This window comes from Phalacrocorax aristotelis, chromosome W (genome assembly GCF_949628215.1).
Source record: "Phalacrocorax aristotelis chromosome W, bGulAri2.1, whole genome shotgun sequence".
Lineage (NCBI taxonomy): Eukaryota > Metazoa > Chordata > Aves > Suliformes > Phalacrocoracidae > Phalacrocorax > Phalacrocorax aristotelis.
Genome location: NC_134310.1, coordinates 8,253,503 through 8,268,455, shown reverse-complemented (window position 1 = coordinate 8,268,455; position 14,953 = coordinate 8,253,503). Strand labels below are relative to the sequence as shown.

General features: G+C 57.3%; 1 protein-coding gene across 8 annotated transcripts in view; it reads left to right on the top strand.

Moving 5' to 3' along the window:
- Positions 1 to 14,953, top strand: part of CSNK1G2 (casein kinase 1 gamma 2) — a 45,733-nt gene that overhangs the window by 28,321 nt on the left and 2,459 nt on the right. For 3 of the 8 annotated variants that reach the window (XM_075076865.1, XM_075076864.1, XM_075076863.1), the window contains exons 2-11: positions 401 to 894; positions 9,182 to 9,222; positions 9,769 to 9,838; positions 10,263 to 10,411; positions 10,903 to 11,137; positions 11,363 to 11,448; positions 11,846 to 11,930; positions 12,037 to 12,185; positions 12,632 to 12,715; positions 14,547 to 14,651. In XM_075076865.1, the coding sequence (XP_074932966.1) occupies positions 708 to 894; positions 9,182 to 9,222; positions 9,769 to 9,838; positions 10,263 to 10,411; positions 10,903 to 11,137; positions 11,363 to 11,448; positions 11,846 to 11,930; positions 12,037 to 12,185; positions 12,632 to 12,715; positions 14,547 to 14,651 (1,191 nt within the window). In that variant the 5' untranslated portion in view covers positions 401 to 707. The remainder of the gene's footprint in view (positions 1 to 400; positions 895 to 9,181; positions 9,223 to 9,768; positions 9,839 to 10,262; positions 10,412 to 10,902; positions 11,138 to 11,362; positions 11,449 to 11,845; positions 11,931 to 12,036; positions 12,186 to 12,631; positions 12,716 to 14,546; positions 14,652 to 14,953) is intronic. The other 5 variants (XM_075076870.1, XM_075076867.1, XM_075076868.1 and 2 more) reach the window with 2 other exon arrangements.

Below are 14,953 nucleotides of genomic sequence, written 5' to 3'. Positions count from 1 at the left end.
TGACCAGCGGCAGCCTGGCCCCGAGCGCCTTGGCTGATACCTCCAAAGGTCTCCCTGCTGCCAGCAGCCCTTGCCCATGGGGATGTTTTTCTCCCCACATGACTCGCTGCTGGCTCTCACCTGGAGATGCTCATCAAGCGTTTTGCCTCCTGCCATGGCCAGACTTCATTTATTTATGTCAGCATCTTAGATGTGGGGCACCCTGCGATGGTGCTGATACCCCAGCTTTTCCCACCCCTCAGTTGTGGCACCCTTCATCGTTGTGGGAGTTATCTGTAACACAGGGAAGGTGTTGGAGGGGCTCTGTGGAGCTGGCGGTGGGAGCCTGGAGCCCACAACCCTTTATTGTCCTCTGCCTCCTCATTTTATCATTCTAACTTTCTCCCTCTTCTTTCTGCAGCTGGGAGACTGAGGAGCCACGCTGGGAGGGCCCTCTCTGCAGGATGTTCTCGCCACCAAAGAACTCCCTGTAACAGGCAATGATGACAATCCCGGCGGGACCTTGGAAAGCACTAACATTTCAGTAGCCCAGCACCTGTGGGTGGCCGCTTATCCCTCCTTCACGCCCTGCCCTCCCACTGATCACCGTGATGGTGTATTAACCAAGAAGAGCCCTGTTTCTTTTCTCCTTACCCCTCAACTTTCGGCAGCTCTGGGATTTGTATGGCAGCAGCGTAACCGTGGAGAGGCCAGGGTATCACAAACTTATGGATTTTGATAAGAGAGGAGGGAAAGGGGAGCTGGAGGAAGGTAAAAGGATGTCTAAGACAGGTGGAGGAAGGAGCAGTCATGGAAGCCGAAGTGCTGGAACCAACTCAGGAGTCTTAATGGTGGGTCCCAACTTCCGGGTTGGCAAGAAGATTGGATGCGGCAATTTCGGGGAGCTCCGTCTAGGTGAGAAGGGTCATCTTCTGTCCTCGCTGTAACTACTTGTGCAGGGATTACCCTGGTATTGCCTCCTGCAGCAGGAGGAGCTGGCACGTGCCTGTGGCTGTCAGCACCAAGGGTGTTGACCGGCCATGCAGTGTTGAAGCATTGCACGCTGCAGGTTGCCTCCTTCGCAGAGTTTCCTCTTCCTCAGCCCCTTCACACTGCACTTGATCTTTCAAAGCCCATTGCAGCCTGAAGGACTGATTGCCAAGGTGTTCCCTATCTCCACCCCATACCTATCACTCTTTGGCTTTGTCAAGGGAGAGCATTACAGTTCAGTTCTGCCTGTTGGAAGGGGTGGTGGCCCACATGAGCCTGTGTGTTCCCCCCAGTCCAGTAACGCTTTGAGTAATGCTTCATGAGATGCTGCTGTATGCTCACCAGATCTCGCCCTGCTTGCGCACAGCGCGCTGCCCTCCCACTGCACCACGTGCCTCAGGAGAACGGATGTAGAGTGGAGGCCACAGTGAAGGGTGTTTGTTCTGCTGGGGCAAGCTCCTGGGGGAGGGATTCAGTATTTCATTTTATACTGGGTAAATTCTCCAGTTGTTTCAGAGACTCTCCTAAAATTTCATGCAGGGGAGAGAGAAAGGGCTGAATAAAACCCAAGCACCTTCCATGGTCACTTTCCATTTTGAACCAAGTTTATCAGGACACTGTTCAAGCAAACTCTTGCTTAGAGGGTGGGTAGGTTGCTCCTCTTCCAAGGACTCTGCATGCCCCAGGAGGCATTCAGTGGGCTGTTAACTCTTCGGTTGGCATCAGGCAGCTGGGAGAGGCCTGGCAGTGCCAGGCACTGCTGTGCCAGCAGCGCAGTCTGGAAGCCTCCAGGAATTGTGCATTGGATGTGTGGATGGAGTCTCTGCCAGGCAGTGTTGGCCTTGGCTGCAAGTGCTTTGGGAAAAGGCTTGTGTCCTAGGAAGAGGAAAGAGAGCCGGTCCCCAGAGCAGGCTGGGAGCCTGAGAGAGCCATAGGCCTTGTTGTTCCATGATATTTTAAGCAGCGTCATTTCAAATGAAGCTCTGAGCTAAACCTGCAGTAAACGTGGTCATCTGGGCAGGCTGTTTGCGTGCAAGAGGAGCAGGAGGTGGGAGGCTGTTGGGAGGTGCTGCTGGCAGCCCCGGCTCAGGCACCTGCATGGAGGGTGGGGTGAATTTACCCACCGTGCTGTGCCGCCTCTGTCTGTGGGGAGTTAATGTTAGCTCTTCCCAGCGTGACAGACTGGCTGGTGCCAGGCTAAACCATCATGTTCCTGAACTCCCCGATGGGATCACCGCTTAATTGCGGAGCTTAGGAAAATGCTCTGTTTAAAATCCAGCCAAGTTGTTCCTGCTTTCAGCAGTGGAGGGTCTGTATCTCCCAGTGTCATAGAATCACAGAATGGCGGGGATTGAAAGGGGCCTCTGGAGCTCATCCCGTCCCACCCCTGCTGGAGCAGGCACACCCAGAGCAGGGGCACAGGGCCGCATCCAGGTGGGGTGTGAATGTCTCCAGGGAAGGGACCCCACAGCCTCTCTGGGCAGCCTGTGCCCCTGCTCTGGCACCCGCACAGGGAAGGGGTTTGTCCTCATGTTCAGGTGGAACTTCCCGTGTTCCAACTTGTGCCCATTGACCCTTGGCCTGTCGCTGGGCACCTCTGAAAGAGTCCGGCCCCATCCTCCTGACACCTGCCCTTCAGATATTTATAAGCATTGATGAGATCCCCCCATAGTCTTCTCTTCTCCAGGCTGAACAAACCCAGGTGTCAGCCTTTCCTCAGAGAGATGCTCCAGTCCCCTGATCATCTTGGTTTCTCTCTGCTGGGCTTGCTCCAGCAGTTCTCTGTCCTTCTTGAACCGGGGGGCCCAGAACTGGACACAGTACTCCATGTCATGAAGAGCTGTAATCCTTCCTTCAAACCCAGGTATTGTGGAAGGAGTAGTATTGAGGGATTTTGCTGCACCAGCTGCCCAGGTGGATCTGGACACTCCCTGGGGATGCTGCACCTCCTGCTGCCAGTGCCTCCCTGCAGGGCTGGCTGGGAGGGGATGGATGGAGGGCTCTGAGATGTGCAGGGTCTACCTGTGTCCTTCACCCTCCTTTTCCCTGCTTGCCAGTCAACATCCCATGGTGGGTATGTGTTCCTGGATGAGCTATTTCCTAAGATCCTGCTCTAGGCAGGAGTCTGAAACAACTGGGGCTGTGGCTGTTCCTTTGTCTGGCGTACTCAGCACTGAGGATTGGCATGACCCCCTGCCTTGGCCTCCCCCTTGCATTTTGGGGACAGCACTGAGGTAGGCATGAGTCTCACAGCTCTGAGGAGTGTCTGCGAAACTGGCAGTCTGGGTTGCTCAGAGTGCAGCCGCTGCAGGAACCTCAGAGCAGTTGGGCTCAGTTTGCTCGTGGCTGGAACAAGCAGTGAGCTCTTGCTCTGGGGCTCTGCAGCAGTCGATTCTTGCTGTGAGAGTGTCCTTGCCACCAGCAAGAGAAGCTTCTAGTCCCTTCATGTGGTTTTCCTGCTCTGTCACACCCTTTAGCACCTGGCTTAGAACATGGTAAAGGCCTCAGCACAAGATCTCATCACATCAGTGGAAGCCACAGCTATGTGGCTTTTTCTCCTAAAATTGCATCTCTCTTCCTTAGGTGTGCCTCTGAGCTGCATCAGGGCTCAGGAATGTTTTTGGGACTTCACAGAAAGTAGGGATTTCTCCAACTGCAGATGAATGGCTAGGGACCAGAAGGATCCTGTTGTGAAGTGGTGGCATGAGCAGAGATACTCCCCAGCTGTTGCTGAACAGTTTTCCCCTGGGAATGGAGTACTTGGTCCTCAAGACAGGCTGACTGCAGAGGCCAGAGTGTAGCTCAGTGTTTAAAAGCTCCCAAATCATCTTTGGACTTTTTCCTTTCATAAAAAAAGCCAGGAGATCTTGCAAAAACATGCTAGGAGGTGACTCTTCCAGCTCCAGCCGTGGGGGATGGAAGTATGACATTGTCTTCCTGAAACAGGTAATGCTTTGCCCAGTTTTACCACCATGCCAAGAGGCAGGTGCCGATCTGTCCTTCTCAGTGCCTCAGACTGGGACAAGTGTCCTCCCAGGTACGGAGGTGTCCAAAATCAAAAGTGATTTGTTTAAAAATAAAATTTATAAAAAAACTGGCATAAGGCATTTGTGGGAAGCCAGAAGGGGAATGATGGGCAGGAATTCCTGGCTGCCAGAGCCATCCTTGGATCCTGCCCCTCCATGTTCATACTGGCCTTGGCATCCTGGGCGATACACAAATGTAGTACCAGTCCCCATCCCAGTCAGGCAGTGCTGCTGGCCAGTTCCTCACTGTATGAGCACGACTGGAGAGCTGGGGTGGGAGCTGGAGCAACTGCCCCAGCCCTCTGGTGTGTGGAGTTTGGGGGGAGCCATGTGGGGGTTAGCGAGGGGCAGATTTAGGTCATGCAGGTCCTGTTACCTCCTGGTCACCTGGTTTTGGTGCTTCCCCCTGGGCTGGGCAGGGCACCGTGCCCCAGCCAGCACATCCAAAGTGCTTGTTCCCCCTCACTGTCAGCCTGCAGCTGCGGACAAGAGCCAGCCTGGCTCCTCCTGGGGTTTTCCAAAGGCAGCCCTGGGCAACCCCTGCTGCCTGCAGCCCCCTGAGCTTCCCCCCCTTCCCTGGCTGGGCAGCACCCCTGCCCATCTGCTGCCTGCAACCAGCCTGCTTCTGTGCCAGGGCTGGATGCTGCTCTGTGAAATACAAGGCAGGAGGAGGCTGTTGGCAGCAGGGGTGACTGGAGCGTGGCTCGTGTGCCCTGGCACTGGGCTACAGCCGAGCAGTGGGAGCCTGCTGCCTCTGTCAGCTTCCTGCTGGCCAGTGGGAGCCAGGCCAGCATGTACTGCTCACAGCGAGGGTTTGTTGGAGCAGGCTCCTCGGTGGTGCCTTGGAGTGGGCTGGGAGAGGAGGAGAACCCAGCCCAAAGCACCTGGGTGGTATGCAAGCCCCTTTCCCTGAGATCTGCCTGGTGCTGGGCTGCCTCAGAGCTGCACTTTGGAGCCAGGAGCTGCTGTTTGTCCTGCCATGCTGCCTGGACAGGGGACTCCCTGACGGCCCCTGTGAGCATGGCCAGTGCTCTAGTGAGGCTGTGCTGTGGAGCTGCTGTGGGCTGTGGTGAGGGACAGGGACCTGGCAGAGACTGCTGCTTCTGTTTTTCTGGCAATAAGCTTCTGCAGATACGCTTTTTGCTGCTTTCCTGTGCTCACCCCTCTCCCCTGGCCTGCTGCATTCATTTCTAATGGCAGCTTGGAAACACAGCAGCTGTTTTCCTTCAAAAGTTGGAAATTAACTTATTTTTAAGAAGTAAACCCAGTACTTTGGAGGGAAGAAAGGGGGGGGATCCTTGTGTGGTGTATGAGCCAGCAGCAGGTCGCTACTACAGCTGGGCTGGGTCCATGTCCCAGCTGAACGGTCACGTGTGAGTGCTGGGGACATTCCCAAGCTCGCTCAAGCTGTGGCTCTCACCCCTGGCCTGCAGCCTTTAGCCTCCAGGTTACTTGGCAGCAGGGGGTTACTCCTCAGGGGTAGTACCTTCAGGAAATACGGGCTGGGGTCAGCGTGCTGCACGTGACACCCTTCTGTCTTCAGCTCCGCATAGACCTCCGTACACGTGCACATATGGCAAGGGGCTCAGCCACCTCGAAAAGGTGGCTGGCTGGTCGGAGCCGCAGAGCCGCTATGTGCTGGAGGCGGCTCACGGGCATCTTTGGAGTAGGCTGCGGGAGAGAAGAGGCCACATGCTGCCTGCTGACTTCTCTTGCCTCCCTTGCTAATGGCTCATGTGTGTTTTTCCTCTTAGGCCTTCAGAGCCTCCTCTAGAGGAAGGTCAAACTCTAAAATAACTTTTTTTTTTTTCTTTCCCCAATGGTATTAAAACCCAATGCTCCAAGGAACTGTCATTGCTTGGACTCATGCAGCTTGTGTCACCGGGGCTGTGGTGCTTGCAGCACTGGGCCAGTGCCCGGCTGCCTTCGCTCAGAGCTGCCTTCTCCTGCGCTCCTCAACTGCATCGCCTGGGGACCAGAGAGGCCAAATTCCTGGTCCTGGTGCCTAGGCATGACTCAGGGCCATAGTGTGCAGAGGCTCCTGGCACTGTTGGTGAGGTGCTGTGCCCCATGCTGTGCCACAGCCGAGGGGCTGGCACAGGGGGAGCCACTTGGATGGGGACCTGGTCAGGAGCCCGGCACAGAGCCCAGCTCCTCCGTGGGCCACCATGATGTGCAGGAGCAGGTGCTGGACCCCACCGCTGCCAAATCCGCCTTCGGAAGGGGGATGATTTGGGTGTTAGCACAGGGTTAAGAGAAAGCCATGTCCAGCTTTTAAATGCGATACAGACCCTGGGTCCAGTGCCTCCTCAGATGGGTGGCTTTGACTCGGTGCTCATCCTCTCATCGGACACACCGTGTCTTGCAGGTGCTGGCAGCTGGATTTGGAGGTGCCGCCAGCACTGAGCTGGGCAAAGGCCTCTCTGCAAATGCAAATATTTGCTTTCTGCTGCCTATATTGCTGCTTTCATCTTTTTTTTTCTTTCAAAAGCATCTTTTCTGCTATGAATCCTGCAGTGCTGCCTGCTTGAGTCCTCCCCTGGGGCAGCCTATGGGCTCCAACACATTTTAGGTGTTAGTAATTGTCATTAGTGAGCGCTCAGCAGAGCGGGCAGCATAGGGGTGGCTGCGGGAGCTGCTCCAGGAGCTGGAGTGGGAAGTTCCCTGGTGTGGGTTTGGCCTGGCCAGGGGAAGAACCCCTCCTTGCTCTTTTGCTTTTTCTTTCCTGTTGTTTGTTTGCTTGTTTTCTCACGATAGGCTGGTTCTGCTCTTTGCACCTTTTTTTATCAGGGAAGGGGAAGAGGATGGTGGTGGTTAGACAGCAGCAATGGTCCATGCTCTCTCTGCACCCCATCTTTTCTATGGGCTTTGTCCAAGTCCTCTGAGCATTACAGAAAGGGATGAACTATGGGGGTATCAAATTATTTGAACTCATTTCTTGGGCTGGGAGATGGCTGCCAGCTCCCAGAGCGTTTTTGTGGGTAGCTTTCTGTGCCAGTGAGCCACGGGGGGAGGGGGCAGTGTGGTGGGAACAGGACAGGTGCCACGTAACAGAGAGGGGGTGGACCTCTCCAGCACAGCCCTGTGGGAATGCTCCTGCCTCCTTCCCTTCTCCCTCCCTGCTGCGCTGGGCTGGTTTTGCAGTACACCTCTGGCAAGGTGGCAGGTATCCTGCCGTGCATTTTTTTCCCCTCCTCAGACCCAGCCTAACCTCAGGGAAGATCCCGCTGTGAGTTCTCTGGTTGCATGTTACTGCCTTGAAGGCAGCAGTGATTTTTTTTTTGGACCGAACAGTACAGCCCTGAGGCCAGAGCCCACCTTAGGCGGGGAGCACGTGGGGACCCTGTGCCGTTGCCACAGGCAGGGCCATGCCTGCATCCCAGCTGGTGTGTGGGGCTGTTTTGCTCTCCCTTGCAATTATTTGCAAAACACAAAGGTCTTGGTGTGTGGAGGATAAGCTGCCAGCACGTGCTTCTCTTCCCTGCCAGCTTGCTGCCTTCTCTCCCCGTTAAATTGTTGGGAGGTGACTTCTCATGGCGAGGGCAAGAGGCTGCACTGGGGTCCATCGGGATTTCAGTTCTTCCCAGTCAAGTTCCCAATGAACCGAGGGTTTCCTTGACCTCTCTGGAGCCATGTCTGGGTCTGGGGGATGTCCCGCCTCCTTCCCAGGAAATGTTAGCCCGTCATGAATGTCCATTAGTCCAGAATCCCTGAGTCTGGCATGTTTGACAGACGTTTCTCTCTCCCTAATCAGCTACTTCCTAATTGCTGTGAAGGGATTGGGTTTTGCAGAGGCAGGAGGCAAAGTGGCTTGGCAGAGGTCCCCTGGGATGGGAGAGGGTCAGTGAGGCAGCAGGATTGAGCCCCTCCTTGGCTGTAGAGCCCATCCCTGGGAGTAGCCACTCCATTAATATCGCCTATTCATCCCTCTTCCTGTAATCCTGCTGCCGACTCTGGCGCTCAGCAGCTGGCTCTGATGTCGCCTGGCAAGGTTTTATTGCTGCTTCAGGTGGAGAGCAGCAATCAGAGCAGATGAAATCTTATGCCAGGAGGAGCTTGTTCCCCAAGCAAATTGCTTGGAGAAAATCCGAGGAGACATGCAGCTCCATCAGATACCTACATGCCAGGCAGTGGGATCGCATGTCTGCTGGCTCTGCATGCTGTAGAAGGGGACCTGCTGTGGTTAACTCCCATCTCCTTGGTGTCCTGGGGGGCTCTGGAAGAAGGGGCACTCAGATGTTTTTGCAAACCTCTTTAATCTTTGCCTTTAAGGACCTAGGAGGGAAGAAGTTGTACTGACAATTCCCAGGTGTAACACCTTCCTCCTGGCTCTCTGGGGTAAACAGGGTGATGTGCAGACACCGTTAGTTCAACCTTTCTGTAGTTATGGGTGTGAAAACACCAGTGAAGGTGCTGAGCTCTCTAGGAAGTCATTTACAGGGTTTTGAGGTGGCTTGGCTGCCCTTTCAGCTCTCCTGGGCGCTTGGAGGCAGTTGTCTGGCCCTGCCCACAGCGCATCAGTGCCGTCAGCTCCTTCTCGTACAGTCTGGGCTGTGCCTTGGGGCTGCTCTTGGTTCCCGTGCACCCTCAGGTGGGTGGGTGCATCCCGAAGAATGAGGTTGAGCCACACACATGTGCGCGCGCACACACATATGCCATCCCAGGAGTGACCCCAGCCCTGGGGAAGGGATTTTCACCTCCTGCAGTGTCTCTGAGCCACTGCCAGCTGCAGTGCCTCAAGCTGCCCCAGTGCTCTTGGGTCCTTCCTCCCTGCCACCCCCTGCGTGGTCCCACTGCCCACAAAGCAGCATCCCCCAGCTCTGGACAGCCCGCCGGGAGCAGGGTGGCCCCTCTCCATGCAGGGAGGTGGCTGGGAGAAACAGCAAGTCCCAGCCCTGTTCCTGCCTCAACCAGTCACATCCCTGCAGGCCTGGACTGGTATGCTGCCCATCCCAGAGGAATCCACGTACCTGATCTGGGGGTAATTAACAGGCATGTTGCAACTCTCTACAGTGGGTTCCTGCTCCTGCTTGAGCCTCGAGGCCTGTTTATGTGTTGTGGGAGCCACTGAACCTGTTCGGGATGTTCTGCAGCTCAGGAGCCCTCAGGGGACTGCGGCTGGTGTGAAGTAGGGTTAATGCAAAGGCTCACTTGCTTTCAATTGCCTTTTTTGTGTCTCCCTGCAGGAAAGAACCTCTACACGAACGAATATGTAGCTATCAAATTGGTGAGTCCCTCCGTGGTTCAGGCCACCTGGGAAGGAGGTTGTTCACCCTCCCCAGGCTGTTAGAGTGGGTCGAGCCAAGTGGGTTGCGATGGGTGATGAGTGGGTGGCTGCGCAGGGAGCAGTGCTCACTGCTAGGAATTGAGGGCAGGCGAAGCAGCACACGTCATTGCAGGTGGGGTGATCTGGGCCCGGGGAGAGAAGAGCTGGGTCTTTGTGCTTCTCCAGGACCTCGCTGAGGCCTGTGCTGCACTCAGCCGGTGCCAGTGGCAGAGAGACCCCCAGGAGAGGGTGGTCCCCACTGATACCTGCTCCCATTAATGTCCCAGCACCTGAATCTCTCTGGACGGAGTGGACCTGGCTCCCATATGGACTGGTTGTCTCTCATCATCCCCTGAGGCTTAATCTCCATTTTATACCAGTTTTTCTCAACTCCAAATACTCTCAGTCCAGCTGCTGCCAGCATGTGAAGGAGGTGTCTGACACACAGACCTCCCTAACATTCTGCTCCCTACAACAACATTAACCGTTCTCCTTCTCTCCTCCAAGGAACCCATAAAATCCCGGGCCCCCCAGCTGCACCTGGAGTATCGGTTCTACAAACAGCTTGGCAATGCAGGTACGGGGCCAGGCTGAGCTGCCGCGGGGAGCCAGCCGCCCAGGCAGCGCGGCTGGGAAAGGGAGGCTTCCTACAAATGTGACTCTGCAAATTCACTCCCCAGCATGAGCGACTCCTGCCCATCTGCTCGGCTGGGAGAGGTCGATTTTACACAGAGCCACGTCTAATCTTTGATCCCTTTTTATTTAGTTCTTTCCCCCCACCTCCCCCACAGCAGTCAGGGATGCAGATGGAGCTGCATCCTTCGCCCTCCTGCTAAGAGCAGAGCCAGGCTGGCTGTGGTGTGGAGGGAGGGCAGTGCAGAGACATCCCCCCATCCACAGCCCCCCGTCCCAGCTCCAGCAATGGCATGGCTGTGACATCATGGCCGTGTGCTGCTCAGCCCTGCTGCAACCCCTGACAGCCCCTGCTCCATCTCTTGCAGAAGGAATTCCTCAGGTTTACTACTTTGGCCCCTGTGGGAAGTACAACGCCATGGTGTTGGAGCTGCTAGGACCTAGCCTAGAAGATCTCTTTGATCTGTGTGATCGGACCTTCACGCTCAAGACTGTCCTGATGATCGCAATCCAGCTGGTGAGCACAGCACCTCCTCCTCGCCTGCAGCTCTGCGCAGCTCACCCCAGCCCGCCTGGCCGTGGACCGCCCCAGGGGAGCAGGGTGATGTGTGGGCATGGCGTGAGGCTGTGTGGGGACCCTGCAGGGAAGGAGGGGTGAGCAGGAGACACTGCCTGCTGGCACATCCCAGCCTGCCTCCCTCCATACCTCACCCTCTCTCTGATGTAGGAGGGCTCTCCCTCATCCCTCACAGCCCCTCTCTGAGCACAGCCGAGCGCCTCTTGCTATGTGTCTGAGATGCGGCCGGACTGGGGTTGTCTCCCAGGGCTGGAGGACCTGTTGTGCCCGTCCCTTCAGCCCAGGGTGACATAGGGGCTGAGGGGAGCAGGGTTGCTGGCTGGGGCGAGGCAATCAGAGCAGAGTCTGGCCCAGGGGAGGAGGGTGCAGGGATGTGTGCAGGATGCACAGCACATCTCTGCCGTGGTGCTGACATCTCCTTCTGCCCCCAGATCACACGGATGGAGTACGTCCACACCAAAAGCCTGATCTACAGAGATGTCAAGCCAGAGAACTTCCTGGTGGGGCGGCCGGGCAGCAAGCGGCAGCACACCATCCACATCATTGATTTTGGCCTGGCCAAAGAGTATATTGACCCCGAGACCAAAAAACACATCCCCTACCGAGAGCACAAGAGCCTGACAGGGACAGCACGCTACATGAGCATCAACACCCACCTTGGGAAAGGTGTGTGCGCACTGTGTGGCCAGCCCTATCTCAGCCGAAAGGGAGAGGGAAAGGGGCTGCAGCATGTGAGCTCCCCCCTGCCAGAGGTGGGGCTGGGGGCAAACTGCCTCTCCTGCTCTTCAGCCTGGAATGGTGGCAGGGTACTTGGGGTGATGCAGGGTCTGGCAGGGACAGGGAAGGTGACTGTAGTGGGAATGTGCCCATGTCTCTGTTTTCTCCATGCAGAACAAAGCCGCAGGGATGACCTGGAAGCATTAGGGCACATGTTTATGTACTTCCTCCGCGGAAGCCTCCCTTGGCAAGGCCTCAAGGTAACTGCCAGCTCCCACTGTCCCTGGGCACAGCTGCCCTGTGGGTCTGGCTCTGCCCTGGCGTGGGCAGCATCACGGTGTGGGGAAGGGAAAAGCTTTGGCCCCCAGGGTGTTGGGGGGGTTGGCAGCCTTGCCAGATGCAGAGGCTGTTGCTCTGAGCTCTATACCAGACCCTTGCTGTGCTGAGCAGCTGTAGGTGTCCCCCTTCTCTGTGTCCCTCCTGCTTTGGGTATCCCAGCTGCTCTCAGTGGCTGTCCTGGAACTGCCCTCCCCAGTGGTTGCCTTCCAGACCTGTCCTGGGTGAGGGGGTTGCCTGGGAATGAGCTCTTGCTGTTACCTGGAAAAGGGGGACCAAGAAACCTGGCCCTCATGCCGACCTGTTCCATGTCTCTGCCAGGCTGACACGCTAAAGGAGAGGTATCAGAAGATCGGCGACACCAAGAGAGCCACACCAGTGGAGGTGCTCTGTGAGAACTTCCCAGGTGAGGGCGCTCTGCATGGTCTGTCCCTGGCCCCAGCCTGGCCCCAGGGTCCACTGGCCTGGCATCTTGTCCCCCTGCCCCATCTGAGCCAGCTCTGTCCCCACAGAGGAGATGGCCACATACTTGCGCTATGTGCGGCGGCTGGATTTTTTCGAGAAGCCTGATTACGACTACCTGCGGAAGCTCTTCACAGACTTGTTTGAGAGAAATGGTTACGTGTTCGACTACGAATACGACTGGGCAGGGAAACCATTGGTGAGTGGGGGGGAGGGGGTCAGACAGAGGGTTCTGGGCCCCAGTGTGGTGGTGGGGCAGTGGGCAGCATAGTGGTCAGTCAGTGTGGTCTGCAGCACATCCGTGCCCAAGAGGTGAGGTCCACCAGTCCTCACCAGACACCAGCAGCCATCTCTAAGCTGGGGCTGTCATGCTGATGAGTTAAAGCTGTGACTCAAGGATTTGAGGCTCCTGGAGCTATGGGGAACCCAGCAATTGAGTTGGCACCTCACTTTCTGCTGTGGCACCCTCTGTGGGCTCACTGGAGCCAAACAACAAGCGTGGAGCTGCTGGGGTTGGCGTAGGGGCTGGGATCAGGCCCTGATTCTGGGGTGGTTTGCATGTTTGGCTGGAGGTTGGATCAGGGGGCGTGGAGCAGTGGGAGGGCTGCTGTGCCACAGCTGATGTTGTCCTTGTCGTGTCCCCAGCCCACCCCCATCGGCACGATGCACAACGAGGTGCAGGTGCAGCCCCCGAACAGAGACAAAGCACAGCCACACACCAAACACCAGGTGAGAAGCAACGCTGCCCCGGCCGGGGCACAGTACTGCGGTCATGCACAGCTCAGGCTTCAGCTCCACAGACTCACAGAGCCCGGCAGGGCCTCTGGATGGAGGCACGGACTGGGGCATCCTTTTTTCCCCAGTGCTGTCTGTGGGAGGACTTCCTCCCTCCAGGTCTGGGTCTGTGGCTAGCAGGGGGACCAGGACAGTGTCCCTGGGGCCAGGCAGCCTGGCAGAAGTGGGAGGAAGCAGCTGTGGGAGGCTGGGAATGTCAGGGAAGCGCCAGGCCTGGGCTTCAGCCAGCAAGCTGCAGGGTTTAGCGCTGGCCGGTGGGTGTGGGCACAGTACAGGCTGAGCCACGCAGCGTTGAGGTCAGTGTCCCTGGTGCCGCATCCCCATGGGATTAACTTGCTGCTCTGTTCATGGTGCCAATTCCATCAATGGGATGGGGACACGGGACAAGGCTGGGGGGCTGCCTGGGCCTTGGGGGAGAATCATGGGGCAGCTTGGCAGCGTGTGGCCCTGTGATGGAGAGAGGGGCTGGCTTTGCCCTGGGAACCAGCAAAGCACGTGGGGCCAAGCTGGGAGCAGCCCAGGGCAGAGAGACAGGCAAAGCTGTGCAAGAAGCTCCCTGCCTGGGTCGCTGTGGGAAAGGGGCTGGGCTGCTCAGCCCATCTCCGGTGCTGTGGCCTGTCATACCCCGGTGCAGGAAACACAGCTTTGGGACTGCTGCCATCAAGAGCAAATCTCACGCATTTCCCCAGCAGTCCCATACAGACCCTCATCCTCTTGCCTTGAACCTCCCTGGGGAGCAGAGCACCTGCAAATGGGCTGGAGCCAAGGGTGCAGCACCCTGTCCTCCCTCACCCAGGTATCAGCCCAGTGGTGCCCCTTGCTGCTGTGGGCCGAGCTTGGGGAGCCTGGGACAGCCCTGGCTCTTGCTGGCTAGTAGCAGGGCAGTGCTTCCTTAGGGAGAGGGTGACATCTTCAAAATGCTTCTGGCTCATCCCTGGGAACTTGCTTCCAGTAATATCGTCTTTCTGCCTCCAGCATCCAAGAAATGCCATGTTTGACAACCCTTCTCAAGGGCAGTGAGAAAAACAAAGCTCAAAACTCTCACACCGTGGGAGCAGTTTCCAAACTGGGGATGCGGGGGGGGGGGTGGGGTGTGGGGTGTGTCTGTGCCACACTTACAGTGGCAAGAGTTTGGCAGCAGGGTGCTCTCCTGCTGTTGGGCAGATGAGGAGCCCAGTGCCTCGAGGAGCAGCACAGCTCGCTTCCTCGCACTCACCCCGCAAAGATCCACGCCGACCTTGGATCATCGCACTCACAGGAGAGCGGCCGGTGGCGGCGCCTCGGCCTGGTCGCATCTCCCCACACACATCTCCCCACTGCTGTCCCAGCACGCTCCAAAATGCAGCCGCCAGCCCTGCGCAGGGCTGGCTGTGCTCCGCAGGGCAGTGTGTCCTTGGCTGCCCAGAGAAGATGTGCCCAGTGGGGGGGGGAAGAGCCCAGCTCCGTTGCTGGCGGGGTGCGTGTGTGTGTGTGTGTGTGTGTGTGTGTGTGTGTGTGTGTGTGTGTACGTGGCAGGGAGGGTGCAGCCTCACAGTGTCACCGTAGAGACTGCTCTGGGGAGTTGCCAGGATGGTGCTGCGCGAGTGCCCTCCACAATCACAAACTCAAGCTGCTCCAGTCATATTTTTGCTTTTGCATGTCTTATTTTCTCGACTCCCTTTGCCACTTCCCCCCGCCCCTTCCCTCCACCTCTCCCTTCTCTTCCCCATTCTTCCTCTTTTCTTTTGTTTCTTTCCATTCTGTTCCTCCTGCCTGTCGCAAGCAGCTGCCCGAGGGGACGGAGTTGTGGGATCCTCAGGCCAGTGGGCAGCCTGCCGAGGAGCCTTTGGGAGCTCACCTGGCAGCCAGCAGGCTCGGGGGGTCCATCCAGGTACATGCAACCATGCGCCAAGGGCAGGGGTGGGCGCGGGAGGGAGCAGAGCCAACCTGTGCCATGCGACCTGCCCACGCAGCTGGGCGCAAGCCTATGTGTGTTTGCCAACCGTGCGAGGAGATCAGCACCACTCCCCTGCTGCAGGGCAGCATTGGGGCAGCACATGCCCAGGGTCTTGCCTAACCTGCAACACATGGACCCAGGGGCTGCGCTGCCCTGTCCCCATGGTGCGTGATACGCATGGCTCGCAGGCGAGGCTGGCGCTGCTTCCGAGGGACTGCTGGGCTCCCTTGGTGCTG